This window comes from Amphiprion ocellaris, chromosome 10 (assembly GCF_022539595.1).
Source record: "Amphiprion ocellaris isolate individual 3 ecotype Okinawa chromosome 10, ASM2253959v1, whole genome shotgun sequence".
Classification (NCBI taxonomy): Eukaryota; Metazoa; Chordata; class Actinopteri; family Pomacentridae; genus Amphiprion; species Amphiprion ocellaris.
Genome location: NC_072775.1, coordinates 26,220,391 through 26,247,489, shown reverse-complemented (window position 1 = coordinate 26,247,489; position 27,099 = coordinate 26,220,391). Strand labels below are relative to the sequence as shown.

Here is a 27,099-nt window from a genome sequence, read left to right as displayed (position 1 = left end):
TGTGCATGAATAAGATGAATTGTAATCATTAGTATTATTAGAGATCACACATGTCACAAGAGAACTTTAAATCAAATGTCTATCTCCTGAAGTGACGCTTCTACACAACATTTCTTTCATCCCTGGACAGCGTTGTCCCTGCTGAGCCACTGGAAGGGCACTAACGAAAACAAACAAGCCTCTCTGTGAAAGACGCTCCCATGATCAGGAAACGATCTCTCAATGGCCAATGCACAGATGGGATCTATTTTGAAGACAGGCTTCAAAAACTGTGAAGCTATTCTTTAAAAGTCTAGCATGTGTGAAATACTTCACTAATGACATGTTTGACACATTTTCTGCATGAAGGAAATGACTGGAGCAAATAAAAACTATGAAAAGCCAAGATTACACCACTAAACCACTTGCGTAGAACTACCTTCAGTTCATTATCCTCAAAAACTACTTTAGGTTTTGTTTAGCTGCCTGAATTCACAAAATGTGAAAGTCTGTAGAATCAACCACTTTTTTATTCCATAACCTGTTAGTTGGGGTGTGTTATATATTTTACATGGAACCATGAGTTGACAGTGGACAATGTGTTTCTACCAGAGAAAATCATTTACATAATGTTAAATGTTTCATTACTCCAGATCCATATTTAACATTGAATGCCAGAAACCATTCTGGTTATAGTCTCCAACGTTTCAGCAGCCTGCAAACTGAAACATTCCTGTTGATATTGTGCTGTGGACTGTCACTACCTGCAGTGAGCAGTTCACAACAGGTCCCATTTTACATTTACAAATAACAAGTTTACAGTCAGGTTTTAAATTCTTCTACAAACCCTGGAAATTTGCACACAATCTGGGGTCCACTGTAAAAATATCAAGATCATCTGATTCACTCTGAAATCTGTGCTTGGCATTTCAATTTTAAACAGATGTAAACTTGTCAAATCTATAGCTTCCTCACAGTTTGTCATTCATTAAATAAAAAAAGCTTAAGACATGAGTGCTAAGTGGTTATAGACAACCCACTTTCATTTAAAATAAACAGAATAAAATCTCAGAAAAATCTTTCCTCATAAAATCTTCATTTAAAATATTATCTTTATCAAACATCTTTGCTTTGTTTTCAGGTCCAGATATTTTGAACTGCAGCCGCTGTTTTGCACTGTAAAATTACCACATCAGTAACTGGCCTCTTGGACACATGTAGACATCATGAAGACGTGCATAATGTCCTCTCACAGGTCCATCAGTGTTTCCATGTGTAGAAGTCTGTAAGCTTGACAGGGTGTCATCCAAACTCCTGTCTGTAGTTCATGATTAAAAGAATATTACCTTCTCTTTTCCTTTTTCAAGGACATCTTTAGGGAAAGGAAGCGGTGCTGGTGGAGGTGTGTCACTGCTGCTCCGTTTGTTTGTGCTGAAGGACTGTGACGACTTCACGTTCTGAGCAGATCCTGGTGGTCTGAAAGTGTCTGAAGAGAGAAAGAAATAAAATGGATCTCCAGGGAGTAGAGAACTAAAGTAAAACATACAGTAGCTTATACATGTACTGCAACCATCTTTGTAATGAACTCTGAAGTTGAGTTGATAAGCACTTTCTCAAGTCTAGCTTTAGGAAGCTTATTATGGTGCCAAGGAACGCGGCGGAGTTATGTGCCAATTGGCGTACGTTTGTCCTTCAGTTAATCTGTCCATCTTTCTGTGCACATTACTCAAAAACGGACTAATGGATTGGGATGAAATTTTCAGGGAAGGTCAGAAATGACACAAGGACCAAGTGATTAGATTTCGACAGTGATGCGGCTAATAGTCTGGATCCACAGATTTGTTAAAGATTTCTGTATCATTGCCAGATAGCGGCATAGCGTCACTGTAACTATGACAACAAGTGAACATTACGTCAGCTCCTTGCTGCCGATCACATGATTGCAATCCTACTACAAATCCACCGCTGCGGACTTATCCATCGGAAGTCATACAACGACTGAGCAACCTTGGCAGAGTACTGGGCTCTCTGAGTGCTTTTCTTGTATTGCAGTTAGTGACGGTTAGTATTCAAGTAGATTACGTTATTGTGTTCCTCTTTACATATCATGACAGGGCAGAATACTAAAAACACCTCAATATAATGTAGTCTTCCACTGACTATGACCTCAGTAATAAAACTTCCATATAATATAATGGAATTAACAACCTATGTGATGTTGTTTGGTAAAACTTCTACGACAGTGTCAAAACTAAATATTAATAAGTAGACGTATGACAGAACAGTTGTATTCGATTACAATGATAAAAGATTGTTCTGTTATAAAACTTCCTTGTACTCGGAAAATCCTTACTCAAGTTCAGCAGGTCGCATTTCTCCACAACACAGTGCTGTTCAATCATTAATAATATAACTGTTTTTTCAGCTTCACCTTTATTCCCAATGTTCTTTAAATGTTTTTTGTTGAAGGAGAAAATACCTGTGAGACATGGTAAGGTTTTAAGGCCTGACATTGCAACGCTTGCTCTATGTGTACACCATTAAAATACAAATACTGAATATAGTAAAACACCAAATGTTAACTTAGTTAAACAACTTTTGTACCCAACTTAATTAGGTGTTAATACCAAAAATAAGACTTTAGTCTAAATTTCTGATACTCTTTAATTGGTTTTCACCCTAGTGCAAGAGTTGAAGTTGTTATGGGCAGGGTTTTTACACGGAGCGAGTGTTTAATGCCAAGATTCTCACATACACGTGTACATGGAGCAAAGAACTGTCTATTGGCAGAGGTGATCTCAGCTAGTATTATTTTTGTGTTAGAAAAAAGGTTCCATGAGGATAGTTCTGCAAAGTTCCAAAATGTTCTTCTTAAAAAGGCAGGATAACGTCCTCTAAAGACATCTGAAAAAGGTTTGATGACATTTTTAGACTACTAAGCCCTATCATTCTAAAAATGTTTTCTAAATGTTGCATTTGGAATGTCCATCTTTTGTCATCATGCAACACAGCAAAGGTCATTTATAGAAGAACTGCAATGGGTTTCCTCAACATCTCAAAAACTTTCTTCAAATATTGCAGACAAAATGCTCAACCTTTGTTAATGTATCACATTACAGGAAGGTTAACATCATCGGAGGGATACGTAACACCTTGAAAACATTTTTGGAGTGCTAGTTTGAGAATGTTCTTAGTTTGTTTTGTGTACAGTCTTTGACCCAGACAAAATCTTTTAAATGTTGCAGTTAAAATGTTGCGTGTTTGTTAGCATTTAACTTTATATGATCATTATTTAAATGATGAATCTCAAACAGTCTTTGACCATAAGCTCAAGAAGCTCTCTTTAAAACATTACAAGCTGTAGGTAATTTTGTGGGAATATTCTGTGCCAGCTGGAATATTTCTCTGACTAAGGTGAGTTGTTCGTACCTGTCAGGCAGATCCTTTGAGGACTGGAGCTCCTTTTGGCTCTCAGACTGCCTCCTTCTTTTCCCGTCACTCTGATGGGCAGCACCTGGTTCACGTCTATAGAAGCTGCATGTAGAAAGACAAGACTGGAATTTACAATACGTTGTCATTTAAAGCAACTGTAACAATGCAAGATGACCCATTAACATTTAACATTTTAAGGCTATCTGTGGGACAACTTGCCCTGCTGATCTGGTCACATTCAACGTCAATATCCGAATTACTCATGTCTTTCTGAATTGTAAATACAAGTTTTAAAACATTTTTTGAAGAAAAAAAAAATAGAAAAACTCAACATTGTCAACCTATGTCCTGACCTGCGCTGTGTGTTCTCTGGTGGGAGGGCTTTGTCTTGAAGCCTTTCTCCTTTCCTTTGGCCAGAGCTGCCAGCTTGGTAGGGATCTGTTGCTGCACAGCTGTAGGATTGTGCACCTGGTTGGTGGTGCTGATCAGGTGGATGGGCAGCTCGCGTTTGACTGGCTGAGGGCTGATACTCTCCTTGCGTGGTGGAACTTTTGGAGGAATTTCCAGAGAATCAGAAAAATTTGTGGGCACGGCCTTGGGCTTTGGAGTTAAGGTCCCACCACCGTTCACAATGCTTCCCCTGAACGATGGGTAGCTAAAGAGACTCCAAGACTGGGAAGAAAAATGAAATAATTCAAAATCTGTTATTGCAGAAAGCTAAACAAAATGATCTCATCTTTGGCTTCTACCTACTTTACATTAACTGAAGTACTTTTGAAAAAAAATCTTTTGATGCTATCAAATTTGAATTTGCTTTCTTAAAATACACTGGAAGTCAGCGCTAGGCTCAAAGTAGTTCTGATCATCTTGTTTCAGAATATTTTATATCACTATATAGCTATATGGACCTCAGTCTAGATTATACATGCTAAAGCTGTGCATAGAATATTGATGAACTGATAACTAGACTATACTGATAGATAAATACACAGTAACATCAATAATATGAATGTTAAATGAATCTTATTTCATTTCTCACTTGTGCAGGATCATCATAGTTGGAGAGTCCTGGGTTTGAGATGTATAACCTTAACTTCTCCTGCAGCTGCTCTAAACGGTCCTTCTCCTGAGTCAGACGCTCCTTATCCTTCTCCACTGATCTTGTGGACTCCCTAAGTCTCTCTAGGTCCTGCTGATAGTTTTTCTTCTGCCTTTCCAGCTCGGCCTTCTCCTCGTTCAACTTCTTCTCCCACTTCCCACACTCCTCCTCTCTCTGTTGCAGCTGAGCCTCCAGTGTCTCGATCTGGATCCTCTGCCGCTCCCTCTCTTTCTCCCAGCGTTGCTGCTCCTCTCGATGCTGAGCCTGCAGTTTGTACAAATTGGCAAGTTCCTCCTTCTGTTTCTCCAAGTTGCGCTGCTTCTCCTGTTCAAGCAGCACGTTGCTGTAGTGACGAGCAGGCTGCTTGGTCTTGGACTGAAGAGCGTTCTGCAGCTCTATCAGGCTGTCCTGCTGGGCGATGATTGCCTGCACATTGAAAAGGTTGATACAGCAACCCAATTCCAGAGAATATCTTCTTTTTGTAGAAAAAAACCAATGACATTGTTTTCATAAATAAACCATTTAGCTAATAAAAAAAGAAAATAGATCATGAGGTGCTTAGAGAAATAGTGCAATAAAAGTTTGAAAACAAATTGCAGTCTTACTTGTAAGCTGTAGAGTCTCTGAGCGAGCATTATCACACTGTCACACACCTACAGAGACAGAGAAGTGGCAGCAGCAAATATTCATATTTTTGTGCATGACAGAATAAAAATGAAAAATAAGGACAGTGATTAAAAGTATTAGGGTTACCTCTACTTCAGGGAAATGACTGCAGTTTGGCCTTGGAAGGGTGTCAGTTTCATCATCAGCCTGGTAGTAAAAAGGCACAAACAATTTATTATTCCATTTTTTGTCAGCAGATAGTAGAACGTTAGGCTTAGATCCTCTACATCTGCCTCACTCACAGACTGTTCCACGCCATCAGAGTAGTAGATTTCCTGCAGTTGATGGTCACTACCAGTGTGACTGCTGTACAGTAGACCATCCTGGCTGCCACCTGGCTGATCAGCTGCATCTCCATCTGAGAAAAACAATTCAATCACATACATAAAAAAGTAAGTGATCATTTTATCTGCCACGATGTTAATCATCTTTCACACATAGGATATGTAACATTGCTGGCTTCAACTTGGTGAAGTGACGGCATTCCGTCATTCAGACATGCTGAAACATTTCAGACGTTAATGTTTATGTTCCTTACTGCTTCATTCAGACAAACCCACCACAATGAGGGAGACAGCCAAAATTGGACAGAGAGTGTCAAGTGACATAATGCATTATGATGCACTCAGAGCACTAAATCTAAATCCACTGCATGACAAACAATTTAACTGCAGCTTATAAACTGTGACTGTGTGTAACAGCTCACCTGTCTGATGTGGAAAGTATACCGTGTGACTTACTGTAATATCCTGACTGTCATTGTTAATTTAGAATCATACATAATTAATGCTGTTACCCCGTTAGTCTACTGTGTAAATGTGCACAGCTCTCTTGTTTTGGAGACCCCCATGTTGATCTGGTTAGACTGCAGTTGCAATTTTTAAGTAAAGTGTATTTCAGACATGAAGCTGACATCATTAGATGCCACCAGATCAATGGGAAGGAGTTCATGTCTGAAGGAGGCTTTTGTTTGACCGCTATTCATGCCTATAAAATAATGTGAGGATGATTATGATTCACCCAAACGTTTTGTCACAACCATGTATTGTATTTCCCTTCAGGGATTAATAAAGTTACTGTATTGTATTGTATGCTGCTGTGCTGCATAAGCTGTAGGGCCTGTGTTAATACTCCAATGTGTATATATTACTGATATAAAACATGTTACTTTTCATGGTGGTATCCATCAGGTTACTATCTGCCACTCCAATGGTGTAGTCCCTTAGAGGCCCTCCCTGCGTCGTACTCTCATCCGTAGGAAGGTTTGGGTCTCTTATCCTCAAGAAGAGCAGGTTCTGCAGGGTTTCCACTACAAAGAAGGAAAACACATTCCTAATCTCCTTCTTAAAAGATAATATCAGTGCTCTCTCTGTCATGATGTAAAGGTTTCACAGTTTTCACTACAAGACTACGTATCACGTTAGTCCAATCCCAACAGAAATGAGTAACTCCAGAAATCATAAAGTACATCTGGTGTTGCTTCTTCCCTCACCCTCATTGATGGCTCCATTAAGTAGCATCTCTCCCTGCCGGAGGTCTGCTGTGTCTCCTCGGAGCAGCAGCCCTTTGTGGGGGGTTTCCTGGGAGGTCACATCCTCATAGAGAGCAGCAAAGATCTGCTGCTTTTCTGTCAGACTTTGCATTATCAGGTCATCCCTCGCCTTTAGACTGTCTAAAGAGCAACATCATAAAATAACCTGTTTATCTAGTAAAAGCAGTGGAAACGCAGAAAGAAAAAACAATTATTTATTATTATTTTACTCTGGACAAGTAAATAGGGAACAGTGTGAATCCCACCTTACAAGAAAGAAAAAAGAATGCTCATATATTTTGGTCATATATATTTTTTTTTCAAACATGGTGTCTCTGTAGTGATTTTTTCTGCCCAGACATCGACTGCTCTAGGCTTCAGGTTGACTCATCGATTGGGTGGTCAATATACTGTCTTCCAACTTATTACTGCTCAATCCCTAGTTATCATTTCAGCATAAATTAACTAGTTGTAAGTTATTAAACGTTGCAAATGCTGGCTTTTTATTTTTATTTAAAATTTGTTTAGGCTGATAAGGGTAGCAGGTGGAGTGCACTGTGACCAACTTAGTTTATATGGAGATAACATAGAGATTTAGTTTTTCCTTGAAGGCAATTTCATTGGTTAAAGAATGTGGACTATTTCAGTCAAGCCAAGAGGTTGATCACAGCTCTACAAATATTGTGCAATAACATTTATAAAGGAGCAGAGTGCAAATCCAACCCCAACTGAGAAATGTCACAGGACTAAAACAGCACACAAGGAAAAGAGGTAATCTATAAACTCAAACTAGCAAGCTCTCAACATGCAATGATGCAACATTTCCAGACTTACAAGGTCTTTGTCATGTTGCCCTTTATGATGATCTGAGCTAAGATATGATCAGGTTTCTGGCTGACCCAGTTCAGCAAAATGGTGTGAAAGTCACACAAGTGAGCTGTTTGCTAAGCACACGTAGAATGACAATTTGTGCGCCACACTGACCTTTCTTTTGTTGTTCAAGAAAGCCTTACTGATCAGCTTTGCACACTGACGTGGTGTTCTCTGTGATTCAGTAAGTGGCCAATAATTTTGGTTATCTTACCTTGAACATGTTGCAGTCTAGCAAGTAGATCGTGGTACACCTCCTCCTCACGATGGCTGAATAACACAAACATTTTACACAGTTTTGTCTTTTAAGTAATATTCTGAAGAAAAACATGTTTTAAAAAAATGGCCTGTTTTTCTAAATCCACATGACAATGCTCGTTTTTGATTCAATCTGACGAGAGGTGGCATATCGCGTGAAATGGATAAAAATGTTTGTTAGCTGGTTCTCAATCAGCCTGTTCAATGTTTAGGTCCCTGGAACAACCATTCCTGACAAGACTGCCATGAAATGTGGCCTTTCATTATGTTAATTCTCTTGATTCCCTGAGATTTCAGTGAAAAGGGGTCTTGTATATGGATGATCATATTTATAGAATTGGTTTTTCAGCAATCTTAACTGCAACAGGCAAATCTTTCTGAAAGTTTTTGTACTCATCTTTGTCTCAATGGGAAGGTATCTTTTTCTTTTGAAAAATCAATAACATTTTCATTTGCATCACTTTCAAGCCAAAATGTCAGTTTGCACACATGACATAGCCAAGACTGATGAAGCTGCAAGAATCTGAGCGAATACTATACAAGATGTGCTGCATGTGCACAGTTATGCTGATCATATTTCAGTTACGTTCGATGCTTTGACTGTCAGGTATCAATGCTGCTATTAAATGCCATTGCAACTGCTCTATTTAAACATGAATATCTCTTCCTAGAAACACTGAGCTTACCACTCCACAGCTTCTCGTATGAGGGTCGTCCAAGTGATGCATTCCTCTTTGGAGCCTGTTTGGATCTGGTACAACTCCGGCATGCTGGAGGTACATGCACAGATGAGGTACATGGCTTTTTCATCCAGGGCCACTTCCCTGACTATCAGTCCTTGAAGGGAGATCACTGATGGTTTGTTATCCTGCATGAGCCATAATAATACAACAGGTTTTATTAAGATTTAAATGATCGGTTCTGGTTAATTACATCCTATCATTCAAGACTACAAGATGAACAAATCAGACAGCTAAGACCCGTGATAGTTTTGCGGTAAATTGAGAAAAAATAATAAACTTCAAATGAATAAATCATACAGCGATACTTATATTGTCTAAGTATTGTTTAAGCAGAACTTACCACAGCAGCAAATACAAGCTTCTGATCTTTCTCTTGTAAGAGGAGGAGCACATCTGACAGCAACACAGCATGGATGTCTACAGACAGAGAACACTGCTCAGCATTAAAGCAACACAAATACTTGACGTTCTGACCACTGTGCCATGAAAGATGGACATCAGACATGCAGTTTGTGTGACCGTTTGACACTTAACAACAAATAAACATGTTTTGATCCTGGCTCAGAGAGTATTTTGGTTTACAAAACCATTTTCCCCCCAACGCTGAAACTATTAAACACAAAATGGAACAATGGCACATGTCGGCCCTGTAATGCTGCAGTAATCCACCAAGCTGCAGGTCACTTGATGCAACATCCCTCATAGTTTCATTAAAATGATATAAATGCTGCTACTGACTCAATCACTGCTTATATCTCCTATTGCGTTGACTCAATTATACCGAACAAAACTGTTAAGATATACCCTAACAATAAACCGTACATCACAAGGGAAGCAAAGGAGTGTATAAAGAGGAAAAAATTAGCCTTCAAATTAGGAGATAAGGCAGGAGTCAGGGCTGCACAAAAGGACCTCAACCAGCAGCTAAGAACATCACGGCTGCAGCATAAGGAGAGGGCAGAACAGGAGCTGTCGAAATCCAATACTAAGAAACTGTGGGACTCTATCCGAGGCATGACCAACATGGACACTACAAGGAAGGCCTTGTTCGCTCAGAATGAAACTACAAGAGCAAATGAGTTAAATAACTTTTATTTGCGGTTTGAAACGGACAATGTCGGGGAATGCAATGCAATTTTAGAGAATGTATGCTGCAGAGGGGATAAGGACAGAATAGTTATTGACCGTCAGTCTGTCACTAATGTTTTTAAATCCTTAAAAATTGGAAAAACAATGGGACCTGATAACATGGCAGCTTTCCTGCTGAAAACATTTGCAGAAGAGCTCACACCAGTCTGGCATCGACTTTTTCAGCTCTCCATAGATACACACTCCGTACCAGAGCTTTGGAAGAAGTCTGTGATAATACCAGTCCCAAAAAATGCATGTCCCCAGGTGGACAGTGATTATCGACCTGTGGCTCTGACCTCCATTGTCATGAAATCCCTGGAGAGACTCCTACTGGATCTCTTATGTACAGAGGTGGAGCCATCGCTCGATCCTCTTCAGTTTGCTTATTCGAGAAAACGCAGCACTTGTGATGCCATGTCCACTGTGATGCACATGACTTTAAAGCACTTAGAAAACCCTGCAGCATATGTCAGGCTTTTTATTGATTTTAGTTCTGCTTTTAACTCCATTCAATCACACATTCTTCTCAGAAAAATGGTTGAGCTAAAGGTAAACCCATTTCTTATCAGGTGGTATTATTCCTTTCTTTCAAATCATTCACAGCAGGTGAAATTTAACTCTGTCCTCTCCAGTACAGTAGTAAGTAGCACGGGGGTCCCCCAGGAGTGCGTCAGTTCACCCTTCCTCTTCACTCTGTACACCAACGACTGTGTCAGCACTCAGCCAAATCAGTTCATTATCAAGTTCTCGGACGATACTGTTATTCTCAGTTTGCTTACCCACAATCCAGACAGTCATAAAACTGCTGTGGATAAATTTGTTTATTGGTGTGACAACAACAAACTGCAGATTAACACGGAAAAACTGTTGCGATGGTGATCGACCCCAAATCAGTAGGTGACCATAGTCCGGTGTCCATACATGCCAACAACATTAAACAGGTCACCTCTTTTAAGTACCTTGGTGTGCACATTGACAGCGACCTCAGCTGGAACACACAGGTGGCAAGTGTTTGTGCCAGAATCCATCAGCGTCTCCATTTCCTCACACGACTCAGGCTTTTTGGTGTCTGCAGAGAAATCATGTTGATCTTCTATTGTGCAACCATTGAATCCATACTTAGGTACGGGATCACCTGCTGGTTTGGGGCTCTCACAGTCAAGTCAGAAACACAGATTCATAACGTGGTGAAGATGGCGAGTAAAATCATGGGTACCCCCGTTCCACTAATACCACAGGACTTATACAGGCCACTATCAGGCAAGCAAACAACATTCTTGCTGATCCATCCCATGTCCTGTTCACAGAATACGAGTTGTTGAATTCAGGCAGGAGGTACAGAGTCCCGCTGTGCAGGCTCAACCGTTTTAAAAACTCTTTTATCCCCGTCTCAGTCAGGCTCATTAATGAGCGGCTTGGTACACGTAGCAAAGGGAGGTAATTGGGGAGGAGTGACATGTATGTATGAGGGAATGTGTGTATTTTAGTCTGCTTATTTATTTTATTTATTTTTTTTTTTAAACTTATTTATTATATGTCATGTATTTATGATGTATTTTTTAATCTCATGTGTTCTGTTTTATTGTGTTGCAGTGCAGCTTGATGTCTTGCTTTGTCTGAGACAAATTTCTCCCATGGGAGACAAATAAACTGAACTTTGAACTTTGAAAATCAGACCAATGAACACACTCACTTCAGTTTACCTTTGGACCAACTGCAATATAAATGCAAAAGGTGTAGATGTGTGTGACATAGATGACAAATTTAAGAGAGAAATGCATTCTATGATGACCGCAAATGTGGGATCTGAGCTCAGTTTAACACCTCCGGAAGATCTGAGATTGAATGTTAACTATATGTGGAGGCAGTCTGGTTCAAAACTGTGACACTTTCTGTCACAAAGGTAATCTCACCAATTAGGACCTAGTTATAGTTTCACAACATTTACAGTGCGGCTCAAGTCTGCAGTGAATGCAGCCACATCAACTGAAAGGATCATGGTAGCAGGAGGCTCAGTAGGGCTTTCCATACTTCCCTCTTCCCAGCAATGGCCCTCCTGGGGAATTCCAAGGTGTTCCTAGGCCCCATGTAATATGTAATTCCTTCAATAAGTTTACTGACACCAGAATCTCCTCCCAGTTGGATGTGCCCAGAAAATTTCCAATGGAAGATGCCCAAGAGGCATTCTAAATCAGAAGCCCAAACCATCTCAAATGGCTCCCTCTGGATGTCCTCCGAGCTCCCCACCCTATCTCTAAGGTTAGCCTAATCTACTCTATGGAGGAAACTCATTTTGGCCTGCTTGTATCCACCATCGTCCATGGCCACAGGTGAGGGCTGGAACATGAATCAACATGTATATTCAGCACGCTGGTGCGGTACAACACCCATAATTCTGCTGATATTGCACCACTACATCTGTCCATCTCACACTCCACTTTCCCATCACGCATGAACAAGATCCTGAATACATAAAGTCTTGGAAAATTCATACTCCAGTCTTTCTACATTGTGTACAGTTTGAATACTTAGTAAACTGCTCTACATACATATGAGCAATGTGCTAAGCCACAGACAAACAGTCACGATATTGATAAACTGGTCACAAACCTTTCTGTCTACCAGGCAACTTCCAGGTTACGGTGCCTTCATGTAGCAGTGTTCTATTGTCTTGTATCAGATCCTCTCTGCGGAACAGCTGGTTGTTCTTCAGCCGGCCCACAGATTTCGACTCCAGACGCAGGCTGATCTCTTTCAGACGAGCTGCTTTCTCATATTCACTGACCTGAGCATTCACCTGGAAGATGGTGTCTTTAATCAACGCCAGACCTTCTACCAGAGACTTGTGCTCATCTGTATCAGCTGTAAGAAGCAAGAAGTAAATTAAACCAGCAGCCTTACTAGGCCTGTAAAGTGTCACTATGAAGGCAGCCAACTCGAGTTTAGTAATTTTACATTACAGCGTTAAACACTGAAAGTCTGACAAAACTCTCAAAGACCTAGCAGAGGAGGAGGAAAGCAATGAGTGGTGAGATTTTACCTTCAGTGTTCTGTATGATCCGCTCCACCAGAACAGGATATTTTGTGATGCGTTGAGTCACCAACAGGAAACATTCAGAGATTCCCAGCCTTCGCACTATTGGCAGCTGACCTATTTTCTGTTAAAGAAAAAGATTCTGATTTTACAAACTTGATCAAATATACTTGGCTGTTTAATAGGCACAATGATGTAGCACTTATTACTATACCTGCTGTTTTATCTTTAACCAGACTGCTGTGCTGTTGCATAACTTCTTTGCCCAACAGAACACACTGATTGGTGTGGTTCCGCTCGAAATCTCTGAGCTATTAAGCTCTTATTCTGCACCTCAACCCCTCAGATCAGAAAATCAATTGGTATTAAAAATACCACAGTCCAGGTTTAATGAAGAGAGGGTAATGCTTCTACCGTTTAAGCCCTGACACTGTGGAACCAGCTCCCCCTGACTATTAAAACACGTCTTTTCTAATGTTTTTAATTACGTCTCCCTTTTGTAGAACCTTCCAGTATTGAAAGATGCGACAGAAACATTGTTATTATAACTCTAACTAAATTGTAAGTTTGTTTCCATTTTTCTTTCAACAGATAGTTGGTTTAGGAGACTAATTTTGTTTTTAGGAGCAACAGTGTTTCTATAATCACTGGTATTTGTTGAACATCTTAAATTCCATAACTGATGCAATAGACATGCACAATTTTTTGGGAAATTCCTGTGCATATTCTCTGCAGTCCTCACAATAGCTTGAAGAAAATCATTTTCATTTACATAAACTGAGTAGTGAGAGAAGATTACTTACTCTAATAAGGATCTGCAGCTTCTTGCTGTTCTGCATCTGCTCTTTATAGAAGCTGATGGCCTCACTATGATGGCTGCAAAAAATGCTGTAACACTCCATCATTTGTTCTCCCAGTGTACCTGAAAACTGACACACAAAAGAAAACCTTGACATCTCCATAAACTGCAAAATTGAATTGGTACAATGCTAGACTGCATTTACCACCAAATAGTCATAGTGTTCATTTAAAGAAAAGAGGAGAGGGTCACAATACAGACTGTGGCTTTATGATCCACACAAAGTGCAACACAGCCCTGCTTTGCCGCTAAGCATCACATCCTTTGATGCCCAAAGCATGCACACGGTGCATGTCATGCAGAAGAAACCAACAGTCAATAAATGTAAAATATGAGAGCAAATGTGACAAAATTGCTGGGTTTCAGGGGAGCTGAACGTAGGACAGTGGCATATTCTGATGTGCTGACATGTCAACTCACAACGACAAGCATCTAGATGCTGCAGGTCTGTGGGTTTACACAGAAAAACCATGGGTGCTTTTGTTTTGGCACACAGTATATATCACTGGTGGTGTTAGGGCCTCGTTGCACTAGAAAATAATTAGTTCATACATTGTGTTGTCATTGAAGTTAAACTGAGAAATGACAGAATTAGTTGTATCAACAGTTGTGTGAATGCCAAATTGCCCCACTTGGTAAATTGTCAGACTGTTAGTGGCTTCTGTAGTTTGTCAGATACTAGCCTGTTTATACATTAGTCACTTGTTTGTTTTTATATTTCATATGACGCTAGAAGAGAGAAAGCATATTATGAAAACAGTGCTAAACCTGGCTCTGTTTTTCATATACACTGCACATCTAAGCTAAAGAATAAATGTTGTTTAAAATTAGTCATATTACAATAAATTTCAATGTTGTTGACATGCAAATTCACATAATGGTAAAAAAAATAACCACACAGAAATCCACTAGGTTCTTACAATATACAGTCTATGTTCTTAGAGTCTGGTCCAAATATTTTGGAAAATTATTGACAGACATAAAAATGCTTCTCTGGGAATGTGACACCAGTGAAACAGCATCATTCCTCAGCTTATGGAGCACACACACCCAACTGTGGTTCCTTGTAGAGCGTTTCAGACATACCAACCATTCCTCTGGACACCTGTACACTGTACACTGCACATGCTCAGAGACTAACAAGGGTGGAGAGAAGTGGCTGGATACCAAAAGCAAAGTGGGGCTAAACAGGAAAAACTGAGGTACACCGGAAACATTTTATTTCTAAATAAAATCGTCATTTTAGATAATGGACATTTCAAGCCTCAAACCTATTCTTTTATTTGCGCATGCCACAGTGTTAACAATATCATGTGTTGGACTGTAATGACAAAAGGCACATAGCAATTGGGGCCAATGTTCACAAAAAATAAGTCTGCCTGATGTTATTTTTAAAACAATGAAATGCAAAAGGTTGACTATTAAAATTCTGTCACTTAATTTTATTCTTTACAGCTGACTTGCTGGTAACGTTTGCAGGCAAAACTCCATGTAAGACTGTTTGTGGTAGACCTCTGTGTAGTAATGTAAATATGGCATTTAGGGAGAGTTGAGTAAACTGTGTGCAGGCTAAACGCAAGCCTAACTGTTGTCAAAAGCAGTAGCTCAAGTTAAACTGTACATTTACCCTATGAACTCTTAAACCTGCCCACAGGCTTGAAGAGCATTTCATTGTAAAAACCAACAATGACAACCAAAAGACAAAAACAGGAATCCATTAGTGACTAATCTTCAATCAATAGTCACGTGATAAAACATGAAGTCCATCCAGTACTGACACAGAGCAGAAAGGAGGAAGGTATGGAAACAAAATAAAAATGTAAGTATTAAAGTGTTTATATATCTTCACAACATAGGAAAAAAATGTTGTACACACTGATTTCACCTTTTTTGTTTTCCCAATTTTTGAAAATGAATAGAGAAATTCAACCTTTGTTTGGGACGGTGTTGAAACACCTGTTTGGTGAATTTAAAATATCCTCTCTGGAGCTCTGAAGGACAGCTTCTAACTGTCTTCAGTTGTTTTGGAGAAACCTCACACAGTACCTCAAACTTGCCATATATTATGCTGACATACAAACTTAGTGGCCTTTTCGTCTGAAGGTGAGTAGATATAGAATAGAAGGCAGAGATCCTGGACTCCTGCTTTACCCTACCTGAGAGATGAGGATGTCACTCAGCTGTGTTATGTAGTAGTTGTTTGAGTTTCCTTCCTCCTGACTTTGATTTTGGCGCATTTTGAGGCAGTTGAGGAAGTGCTGGTGGAGGATGAGCAGGGCTTCCACTCTAAGGAAGAGCCAATCCAACTTACGGACCTCTATCAGCTGAGACTGCTTCAGCTCGTGCATGTAGACATGAAGAAGGACTTTTAAGGTGCGTACATGGTGCATCTCTGTCTGGATCAACTCTAGGAAATTAATAAAGAGAGATCTTGCGATTACTGATGTAAATACTCTGCTCCTTGCTAAACAACTACCAGTGAGGGACCAAACAATTTACACAAGCAAAGGTAAAGTTATGCAAGTAAATAACAGTAGTTCCCCCAGGTGAAAGCTGGAAAAAGCATTCTAGGTGAATTTGTCCTATTAGACAAAAGACAATTACTGGCGTCATTCTGCTTAGTATCATGGCAGACACGGCTTCTATCAAAAGGCTCCGTGCAGCAAGGAACGTATCCATCATCATTATAATGACAGGCATTGTGATCTTTGCGTCAAAAGGGCAATTACTGTGTACTCTGCTGTCAGTGATCCAATCTTGTTTTTTCCCCCACTGGGTGATCGACATGAGAAAATTCTTATCTACATAACACACCCTGACTGAAATTATATATGATTATTAAAAATACAAACTGAATTTTTTTTCTTCTGGTTATCAATTTACAAAAAAAATAAAAAATTCTTACAAAGGCTAAGCTTCATACAGGTTTACACATTCAAGCTTTGGCTTCTGTGCTTCAGCCTACCATATATGACATCCTGTCTTTTAATAGCCTCTTTGCTCAGGTCCTTCAGGTAGTTCTGGTCCACAGCCAGGCTCCAGGACTCTGCCTCCAAATTCTGAGAATCGGACTCAAGTTCACCTCGCAGCGCAGCATAATGGGAGTCTGGATGACACATAGACGGTCACACTCGAACTCATATTACTCAGACAAAACTTGTGCTTTGTGATAATATGAGTGTGTCTATCAGTGATTCATTACATGTCATGTACAGGTTATTTTTAAATGTCCAACTTCCGAGACAAAAATCTTCTTCACATGGTTCCAATTTTAGGTCACACCTTGTCATTAATTCAAAATCAGAGAAACATTTAAGTCAATAAAATGAACAGTTTTTATTCTGTCTGTAAGTGTGGATTTAAAAATATCCAGCAATGCCACAATATTACAGAATACGTTTCTCTGTCTATTAGTGGCAAATATATGATGGAAAAAAAATAGCACTGTTTATTTTGATTGGTGAGTTAAAGTATTTTTATTTTGTTTAACTTCAATATCATCAACAACAATAATTACTATTTTGTCATATGTCTTTTCTATTCTGAATTCCCCAGCAAGATGATGTTTGCCAGATCACGGTCAGAAAATCAAAATTGTAAAATACTAGGATATATTCTTTAAAGCAGTTTAGGCTCCTGAATAAATTTATGTTTTGTACAATGTCCCAAACACAAAAGGTTTTGCACACCATAAGGTGCTTATGATGAAATACCGTCTTACACACTGTCAATTATATATGCTGACTTCAATTATGCAAGAAGTGTTTGGATACAGCAATGTAAAAATACACCAAGTAAAAGTAAAGTGAAAAAAAATTCTACTTGAAAATATTATCAAGGAACTGTAGTTAAAGTAATAAGGTAAATATGCTGGTTTAGTGATATGGTACCATTAAATTATTAACCAGCAGCATGTTACTGTTGTAGCTGCTGCAGATTTGAACTACTTTACATCATGTTTTATATACAGGAACACCAGAAAGAAAGGAGAAAAAAAACTCCTGATGTACAAACCTGTATTCAGCTTTTTCTCTAACCTTTGATTTATGGTTGGATATGGGAACATTTGAACATCCTTTGAATTAAACTATATAGGTTGTTTAGAGGGGAGAATCCATATTTAGTGTTATATCATCCATTGTGGCATGCATATGCATATATATGTAGTGGAAAAGTACTACAAAGTAAAATATAAGAAATGTAGTGGAATGAATGTACAAAGTAGCATTAAAGTGGAAATACTTGTGCAACGAACCTCATAAAGTAAATGTACGTTACTACGTACACTTTCCACCACTGACATTAAAAAGTATATGATTTTTTTCAGTGATCAGAGTCTGGGTTTCTTTGTACAGTTTTAAATAGGTGTTGACTGAACTTCTAAAAATACATAAAGCCTAGGTCAAAGCACACTTAAAACTGCAGTGAAATTTCCATGAACATTTCTATTTTATTGTACTTTTTAAACAGTAGTGTTTTATTATGCTACTGCTGTTCTGACATCATGCTGACAGTGATTGACTGACCTTCTAGGTTGATGGGCTCCACCAAGGAGGACGCCAGAGACAGAGAGTCCTCAGTAGAGCGCTTCAACCGCAGGCCTTCGATCTCATCCATCTTGCGCCACAGCGGATCTAGTTGGTATGCGATGAGATAAGGTTCAGCAGGTAAATTAAATTGTGATGTCAGGACAAAAGCATGCACACATACAGGGTGGGAGGTGCAGATGATGCTGGCCTGACTTTACTGCAACGCACGCACACACGCACACACACACACACACACACACACACTAATGCTGCAGATGTTCAGTAGTAGTGCTTCATTTAAGATGGATATTTCCACTGGATGACTGATCTTATCTATATGAAGCATAAGACAGCCTTGCTGACAAACAGAAGCAACGTCAGTAAAATGTCAATGTCAGTAAAAAAAAAACAACAAAACACATATACACACACACTATCACTAACCTGAGACTTGTGACGTTGTACGAAGAGGAAGCAGGTTGAGGGCTGGATTTTTTGAAGGTGATGGTCATACCTGGACTAAGGCATCGGGCAGGAAGGCCATTGGAGGCTGGGACAGAAACACTCTCTCCAATGCTGTGTGAGAAAAAATCAACAAACACAAAAAAAGTCAACACAGGCAGAAAGATAAACACTATGTCAGGGCCTCGATGTCGTGGTTGAAAATAAGAGAGAACAAATGCAGAGGAATGAAGTTACAGAATCATGTAAGGTGAATGAACTGTTAGAATTAGGCATTTCCATTTTAAATGTTTTAAGAGAACCAACAGAAAAGTGCAGCAAAGGTTTCCTCATTGTTGTTGTAACATTTCTAAATACATATATATATACAGACTAGTGGAGGCCAGTGGTGTCAAATTCTGATGATATGACATAAAATAATCGAAAGCAAAAACACACAACAAACCCAGTCAAGTCTTCAAGCTGAAATACTGTGTGCTTCGGTACAACTGGTACATAGTCAAAATCATGTATCAAAAAAAACATACGTAAGACCACGCATGGACTTTACAAATTAGTGATAAATTCAACTGTGCTACATTTTCATGTATTATACCACACAAAGCTACTTTAATGTGTAAAACATGAACTACAGCAACTAGTTTTGATCATATTTAACTGTAATTTTCTTTTAATCTTTCAGAGTTTTAAACAATGTTAATAAAGTCTGACATCACAGCATAACACTGAGGCTCACTACAATAAAATGAGGACTTCATACATGTAGAGCTTATTATTTGAAATAGTGCTGAACAGTTAACCAACTTCCAATTAAAATCTGGACTCAAAACAATGAAACACTGCCGTTTAGGATAGACATTATGCCCCATGTCTGACCCTGGGCTTATATTGCTTTGTCAGTGCTTTTAAAATTCATGCCGTCCTCTTTGTGTGAAAATCACACTTTTGGTGGTGTGAAAATTTTTCACCAAATGCTGCACAGTGAACGGTGAACTGAAGCATGACTTCAAAAAAAATTACATCACAAAATTAATTTAATTCTGTCATAATTTAGAATAATTATTTTACCCAAATCATCCAGGCCCATTTGGAAAGGAGATAAAAATAACCACAGCTTTATTATTTGTTACTGGAAGCGCTTGGCTGACTCACAAGCCCTTAAACAGACTACCTATAGCAAAGGAGTATAAGTAGATAATGAACCCAAACAACAGGCTTCTGCAAAACTAATCTAGCCTTGTGAAAAGGAAACTGGTTTGGCAAACTTGAGAATACAGCTCAAGTCAGACCAGCTTTCAGGCAAAGACAACTAAAAAACTGCATCAGGACACAGAACACCTACAAATGTCAGTGACACATGTACAGCAGCACGTCTGGACAAACATAGAGCAGCATTTTCTATTCAACTCTAAAAGACATTACAAATCATCAATGCCACCAAGTACTAGTGGCTCTAGCTTTATTCTTTTGACTCTGAGATACACATCTCTGCAGGGCAGGGTGTGAAAACAATGACTGACAACTTCAAATCCAGCTTTTAAGTTTAACTATTCCTCAAAGCTCTGTTCTTGACAGAAAAAAAGCAACCACCTCCTTGTCTGCGACCCAGAGTGACTCACCTTCGTCATATATACTTCTGCCTTTTTGTTTTCTGCGTTATGTCGGCTACAGTTTCCTCGTGACTCTGGAGAAACACAAAGGAAAAAAATCTTGTTCAGCCAGCGGATAAAAACAGAAGAGGAAAATGCAGAAAACAAGTGACATTGAATGTACTGGGTCACAGTCTGATTGAGTTTGTGCGTCCCAGTTTTAGCACAGCAGCCTGCAGTGGCCCGCTGGCTGTGTCAGTTTGTGTGCACATGCTAATGGGCCCTTAGGGTCAATGTGAACGATCCACAGTTATGTATAAATGCCTCCACCTGACTAAACAGCAGCAGTAGGAAAATTCGTAACAAATCAGACATGAGGAGGAACAACACATGGCAGGAAATCTTTAAATATGAAAGAATGAGCAATATTAACAAAATGCATTCCAAATGTACCTAAACTTCTTAGTTTTACAAAGATTACTACTGGAAAAGCAGTAGTTGTTTAAAGTGAGACAAGAAAAAAAACAAAACACATGACTGTTTGACTAAAGGAGTTATGACACAAACTCACACAAACATACAGGAGCTCTCTTGCTAGCCTGAGGCTCTCTTTCCACAGAACAAGAGCACAAACCGTAAGATTAGTGTCTGAGCACTCCTTAGTGTAGTGTTTGTCCATAATTTCTTTTCAATTCATGAAAGTCAACAGGCATTTATTAACTAATGAGCAATGTGGTGTACTTGAAACCTTTTCAAACAGCGTGACTGAGCTTTTGTTTTTTGGCTGCTTGACTAAGAGTGAAAGAGGTTCAAAATCTGAACACTAAAGTGAAAAATACTATTTTTATAATGACTCCCATAACAGTATTTTATGGTGCTTTTAAGAATTCCTGCACACTGAAAGAAGACCAAAACAACAACGACACACATCTCTAACTCAAGTTGTTGAAATACAAATGTCCTAATGCTAATAGGAGTAATTAAAAATAATCATCCCACTGCTTGTCATGTAATTATTTGAAACGGGTGATATGGCTCCAGAGAACAAGTTAAGTTCTTGCAAAGTAATAGTCATGTACGTAATTGTTATACTGAAGGAAGCTTGTTGGAATGTTAACATTTGCTAATGAGCACCATCATATTCTCTGCAGGTATTTATAGCTCTTCAAAGGATATGCTCATGACATTCTCTCTGCTCTATATTGTAGAGGCATTTCTGTTGAGGTCTGAAAACATTAACATGGAGGAAAACCACAATGCCATGCTTAGTTTACATACATGCACCACAGGCAAATGTCATGGCAATACTGGGCTTTCAATGATTTCTTTGACCTGTTATTTTCCTGGGGCAGAATGATTGTATAAGATACACCTTTAATAGAAGCAAAATGTAATCATTTGGAGCACAACCTGTAATTACAACTGTACTTAATTTAGGATTTTCTGAATACATACAGGATCAAAACTATACATACAGCATACGCAGTATTTAGTTAAATGCCCTAATAGGAAGTTGTACCTTGACCATACACTTTTAATAGCCTTTTACAAGCTTCTTGCATGATTCTGCTTGGATATTAGACTACTCTTCTGAACAGAATTGGCCGAGTTCAGTAAACCTTGATGGCATCGCAACACACATCGAGTTCTGAAGCACATCCAACATATTTTCGATAGTTCTGAGGTCAAGATTTTGGTAAGGTCATCTAAAAAAGTTTAATGTCAGTCTGCTTTGTTGTGCTACCCTCTCCCTCTATCTTCAGGAGAGGTGGAAATTGATCTCAGTGCACAATCTTAAACAGTGTGACAACTGAACTCATGAATCTAAAATGGAGCCAAGTGAGGAGAGAGGAGGCTTGCCAGAGGAGCTATGAGGGAGGATGCACAGGTGGACTGTTGTGCATCCATGTTGTAAACGTAAGTGAACACTGTTGTGGTCATCTCACATCACACACTATAAAATACAGCAATGGATGGATGATGCAGCTGTGCCACACATCATATTTAACGGTAACTGTGGCATGTTTCATCTTGTTAAACTCTGTTGCCTTAACTCCTCTCTCTTCATGTTTGCTCTGTGACTCCTCTACTCACATCTCAGGTGAAAGGGCAATAAGACATGAGGAGAGGAGCAAGAAAGAAAAGGCAGATGTACAAACTGCGACTGAGAGTAGTGACACTGTGGTTCTGTAAGCTTCCAGGCCTGTGTCTCCGTGTTTCCTGGATTGTTTCTGACTATCCAAAGTTCCTCTGGACTGAGGTCAGATGACCTTTTGGTTATTCTTCCAGACCTTGAAGAAGTGGCTACATCTCCTAATAACTTGTACTTGTGTACAACTGTTTGCAATGATGATCTTGGAATCTGCATTTGTTTAGAAATGGCTTCAAGACGTGAAAATCTATGAGTCTTACTCTTCGATCTGCACTAAGTTTCATTGGCTCTCCCATTGCACTGTTTGTTACTCAAAAGCATGAGTGCTGTAAAACATATCTTTTTTATGTTGACACAGTGAAGCTAACAGCAGCAGTCAGTCATGATCAGTAAGAGGATGTTAAGAGGCCACAACTGACTTCTGTCCCTAGTTATGCTGCTATAGGTCTAGGCTACTGGGGGACCTGTCTTGACTCTCTGAGCCCTTCTCTCATTACTGATGTATTTACTATATACACTGCCTGGCTAAAAAAAAGTCACCACCTCGATTTAACTAAGCAAATAAGTATTGGATAATTGGACAATTACTGCAGTGATGAATACATTTCAGCTGGCAACAACTTATTTAACTCTAGCTGATACAGTGAGGAGCTTCTCATTTGTTAAACAACCATGTTAGAAGACATATCCTGTGGTCAAGGAAAGGATGTTAATCTCTTTCAGAAGGGTCAAATTATTGGCCTGCATCAAGCAAAGAAAACAACTAAGGAGACTTCTGAAACTACTAAAACCAGACTAAGAACCGTCAAACACATCATTAAATACTGGAAGGATAGTGGTGAACCATCATCTTCGAGGAACAAATGTGGTCGGTCATGTTGTCTGATGAGTCTAGATTTACCCTGTTCCAAAGTGATGGGCGCATCAGAGTAAGAAGTGAGGTGGATAAAGTGATGCACTCATCCTGGCTAGCGCCTACAAGCCTGTGGGAGTTAGGGTTATGATCCTTTCAGCACCACTGATATAATAATCTAAGTTTATATATAAATATATATGTGTGTGTGTGTGTGTGTGTGTGTGTGTGTGTGTGTGTGTGTGTGTGTGTGTGTGTGTGTGTGTGTGTGTGTGTGTGTGTGGGAGGGTAATTTTGTCCTTGTGTTGATTTCATGTGCTGTACAGTATATGCCACAATTAAGATCTATAAACATTCTCTTCAACCAGATCTCCAACTTCCTCAGCATACAAACATACAAAACAAACACATCACAGCACCACTTTCTTGAGCATTTATTCCCAGGCCCTTCTATCACGTTACTTTCTTTAAAGGCTTGCCTCTAAGCTTCACGGCATGTTATTATCCATTTTGTTGTTGTATGGTCCAGACTCTTGTTGTAAGTGGCAGCCACACCTCAAATGATTCAGCCACACTGGGCGGAGAGGAAACGGAGCAGCATGAAATACAGGTCATACCCTGCAAGAGAAAAACAAGACCAGCAAGTCTGCCAAGTATCTTGCAGAGGACGGAGACTGGGAAAAAAACTGCTAAATGCTGCTTGTGTGGAGCAGTTTCACTTAGGCTGACACGGGGCCTAATCATAGCCACACACTGGGACTAAAAAAAAACAAGTGACAGTTGTGGATCTTGTGTCATGACAAATAAACCCAACCAGACCATCCACAGTGAATGGCTGTGAAACTAGACCTGCCACCCTGAGCAAGTTATAAAAGCTGAGTGATTCAAAGAAACTAGTGATCCATGTAGCTCGTGTTCCTCATAAACCCTCAAGGCTCTGTTTGTCTCACATCATAATTTGAGAAAAACAGAAACCTCAGGTCACTATGAAATCGCTCCCTCTTAGCAGCAGGTTTTGCTTGTACTTTTCACATTGCCTTCACATCCACCAGCCTTGACATGCAGTTTACTTATTAACCTTTAGATATTGGCTGTTTTTATCTTTGGCGTACATGCATGCATTTTTGTCAGTATGAGCAGGTGAATCCTATCCTTACTAGGTCCTCAGTCTGATGGAAGAGTGATGTATTTGTCTACGCAATGCAGCACTAGGTAATGCACAGCACCTCCTAACAAGAAACATATGAGACCGGCTGAAAGGAAAGAATGTATACCATAAAGTTTTCGAGCTTTAGTGGATTTTACATTTTCAGGCAGCTGTTGATTTGATTCATGTCAGTACTGAGTGGACATTAATTAATAACCTCTGGAGAAACTTTATAAAACTGAATATCAAGTGGTATTATTTTGTGTCTATCTTCTATTATCCCCTGATGGTAATGCAGCTTAAATACACATTAATTTATACAGTCTACACTGCAATACCACCAATAACGTAGCTCTGCCATTAATAAATACAGACTGTATGTTCACTGTGACGAATTACACAACTCAAGCAAGGTTGAAGACGTTGGTGTCATATTGTATGGAACAATTGCTGAAAAATACTCAAGCTTCTGTTAATATAGCAGTATGGTTTATTTTGGTTTACAAAAGAGTTAGCCATGCTCTCAAGTATGTGACTTGTGGAAAGCGGCTACCACATGCTTAACCACAGGGACAATCTTACCATTAAAGGGCAAAAGAGCATGTTCTCACACTGACAGAAATTGAGCCCTGTGACTAACAGAGAGGCATAAAAGAGGATTATAAATCCATGTATTTCTTACATTTAAAATATATATATATATATATCATCTCATAAATATAGCTCATTTCATGCTGCTAAAAAAAGAAATACAATATGTGCCTTGCATTCAGATAAATATCTGGAATTTATCAACTATGCTGTCCCCATTGAATAAGTTTGTGTGTAACACTGATTTCCTTGACTGTCACATGTCAAATACTGTCTTCTAATATTGTCAATATAAGCTGACACTGAAACTTGTCGGAATTTTGGGTTTGTGCAAAACATAACAACGCCTGACTTATCTCTGTACCAGCCCTTACATTATTTGCGGTCATGTAGAGATCGGTAAAATCAGGCCTCAAAAAGATTTTTTTGCACAGTATGTAAAAACTTCAGCTCACAACCTTTTCTATGCTTTCATGTCTTGGTCTTCAAATGAAAGGTGATCTGCAGTTAGTCATTACACTCTTAAATGACATTTAAACTCCTTTATTGCTCACACTTAAAAACCTTTCAAGTCTGCTGCTTTAACAAAAGCCGGTGTCACAACTTCTATGCTCACATGCAATTAATACAAGTACTTTCAATGATTACATTTCAGTTGATCACCTGACAACTTCTTTTAATGAATACATTTCAGCTGGGATTAACTTCAACTTCCAGCTCAATTCATCTTTTACCCTTCAACGATTTTATCTCCTTTTTCTACTTTAACTTGACACTCTAAACCGGTTCTGTACCTTACAGAAACTTCAGCTTCATTAGCATCATTTTGAAAGGCCACTTAGCATTTTCATAGTTTTTTTTTGACATTTTTGAACAGTGACAACACAAGCATTTTTGCATTATAATTTAGAAATTTGGGGCTCTATTTTCTCCTCAAATTTCCCGTGTTAAAGTTATAAAAGCAGCTTATGGACTTAAATGCTAACTTTTTTGAGTTAGTGAGCTAGTTTTTTCTTCAACTTATTTCAATAATTTTAACTGCTACGTCAGTATTGTTTTCAGATGTTTTGTTTGGAATATTTTATAAATGACCACATTTCCAACTTTCTGATTTTATTTTGTTTGTTTTAGTTTGACATTACAACTACAATTTAAACAGTCAAAGACCCCCACTTCTCTGAGCACACTATAAATGGTCAACTCACCTTCTCTTAGGAACTGTATTTTTGACTGCTACTTCAGTTTCTCAAGATGTTTATCTGATTTTTTTATTTGTCCAAATGTCCTAGTGTGATATTGTCAAATAATCTAGTGTTGGCAGTAAAGGTTTCCAACTTCATTGAGCACATTTAATGTCCTTTTCAACTGTTTTTTCAGTTGTATTTCAACTGCAGTTTCAGCTTTGTACAGATGTGTTTAAATTAGGGCTGTCAAAAATAGTGTGTTAACGTGGATTAATCCAGCACCATAATTAATCAGATTAAAAATTTGAACGCAATTAACGTGTCTGCAGCGCTTAAACTTCTCTGGCAACGCATTTCAGGTATTTTAAATTTTGATAGGTTGCTTCTATTTTACCGGCGCAGCTTTTCCAGTGTTTATAGCATTATTTTATCAGTTCAGGAAACACACAGACCAATTAGGTATGAGTTCAGCCATCCCATGTGACGCTACTCAGCCAATGAATTGGTCTCTGCATTCCAGCCGCTAAACATCGCAGCTGAGTTCAGAAAACAGGTGAGGGACAGACGAGAGGAGGATGGACAAAAAGATAAACAAGAAAAGCACTCAGAGAGTGCAGTGCTCCGCCAAGACTGTTCATTCCTCAATTTGTGTATTCAGAAATCATGGCAACACAGAATCTGGTCATTTAATATGGATCGACCCACAAACTAACAAAATAAATACAAAAATGCCTTGCATGAACACAGGCATGTGTTGTGCATGCATACATTATGTAGTACAGATACCGAATTGCGTGACCGAAATATGTAACGAGTCGAGTGAATTGATGCAGGTAACTGAAACAGCGTTCACTTGTTGTCATGGTTACGGTAACGCCGTGCCGGCTGCTATATCTCACAGTGGAAAATCCTTAACAAATCCGTGGATCCAGACTATGAGGCGCATCACTGCCAAAATCTAATGAGGTGGTCCTTGTGTCATTTCTGACC

At 39.1% G+C, this 27,099-nt stretch overlaps 1 protein-coding gene across 2 annotated transcripts in view; it reads right to left on the bottom strand.

Moving 5' to 3' along the window:
- Window positions 1–491: 491 nt before the first annotated feature.
- Window positions 492–27,099, bottom strand: part of arhgef18a (rho/rac guanine nucleotide exchange factor (GEF) 18a) — a 28,793-nt gene continuing 2,185 nt past the window's right edge. The window contains exons 2-21 of one of the 2 annotated variants that reach the window (XM_023265627.3): window positions 20,213–20,277; window positions 18,576–18,707; window positions 18,129–18,236; window positions 16,568–16,708; window positions 15,759–16,009; window positions 13,547–13,672; window positions 12,750–12,867; window positions 12,320–12,571; window positions 8,919–8,995; window positions 8,522–8,703; window positions 7,792–7,847; window positions 6,669–6,848; window positions 6,345–6,485; window positions 5,419–5,534; window positions 5,264–5,323; window positions 5,116–5,163; window positions 4,451–4,936; window positions 3,765–4,083; window positions 3,409–3,513; window positions 492–1,465 (exon numbers count right to left, since the gene is read on the bottom strand). In XM_023265627.3, coding sequence (XP_023121395.1) covers window positions 1,311–1,465; window positions 3,409–3,513; window positions 3,765–4,083; window positions 4,451–4,936; window positions 5,116–5,163; window positions 5,264–5,323; window positions 5,419–5,534; window positions 6,345–6,485; window positions 6,669–6,848; window positions 7,792–7,847; window positions 8,522–8,703; window positions 8,919–8,995; window positions 12,320–12,571; window positions 12,750–12,867; window positions 13,547–13,672; window positions 15,759–16,009; window positions 16,568–16,708; window positions 18,129–18,219 — 2,904 coding nt within the window. In that variant the 5' untranslated portion in view covers window positions 18,220–18,236; window positions 18,576–18,707; window positions 20,213–20,277 and the 3' untranslated portion in view covers window positions 492–1,310. The remainder of the gene's footprint in view (window positions 1,466–3,408; window positions 3,514–3,764; window positions 4,084–4,450; window positions 4,937–5,115; window positions 5,164–5,263; window positions 5,324–5,418; window positions 5,535–6,344; window positions 6,486–6,668; window positions 6,849–7,791; window positions 7,848–8,521; window positions 8,704–8,918; window positions 8,996–12,319; window positions 12,572–12,749; window positions 12,868–13,546; window positions 13,673–15,758; window positions 16,010–16,567; window positions 16,709–18,128; window positions 18,237–18,575; window positions 18,708–20,212; window positions 20,278–27,099) is intronic. The other variant, XM_055014413.1, reaches the window with a different exon arrangement.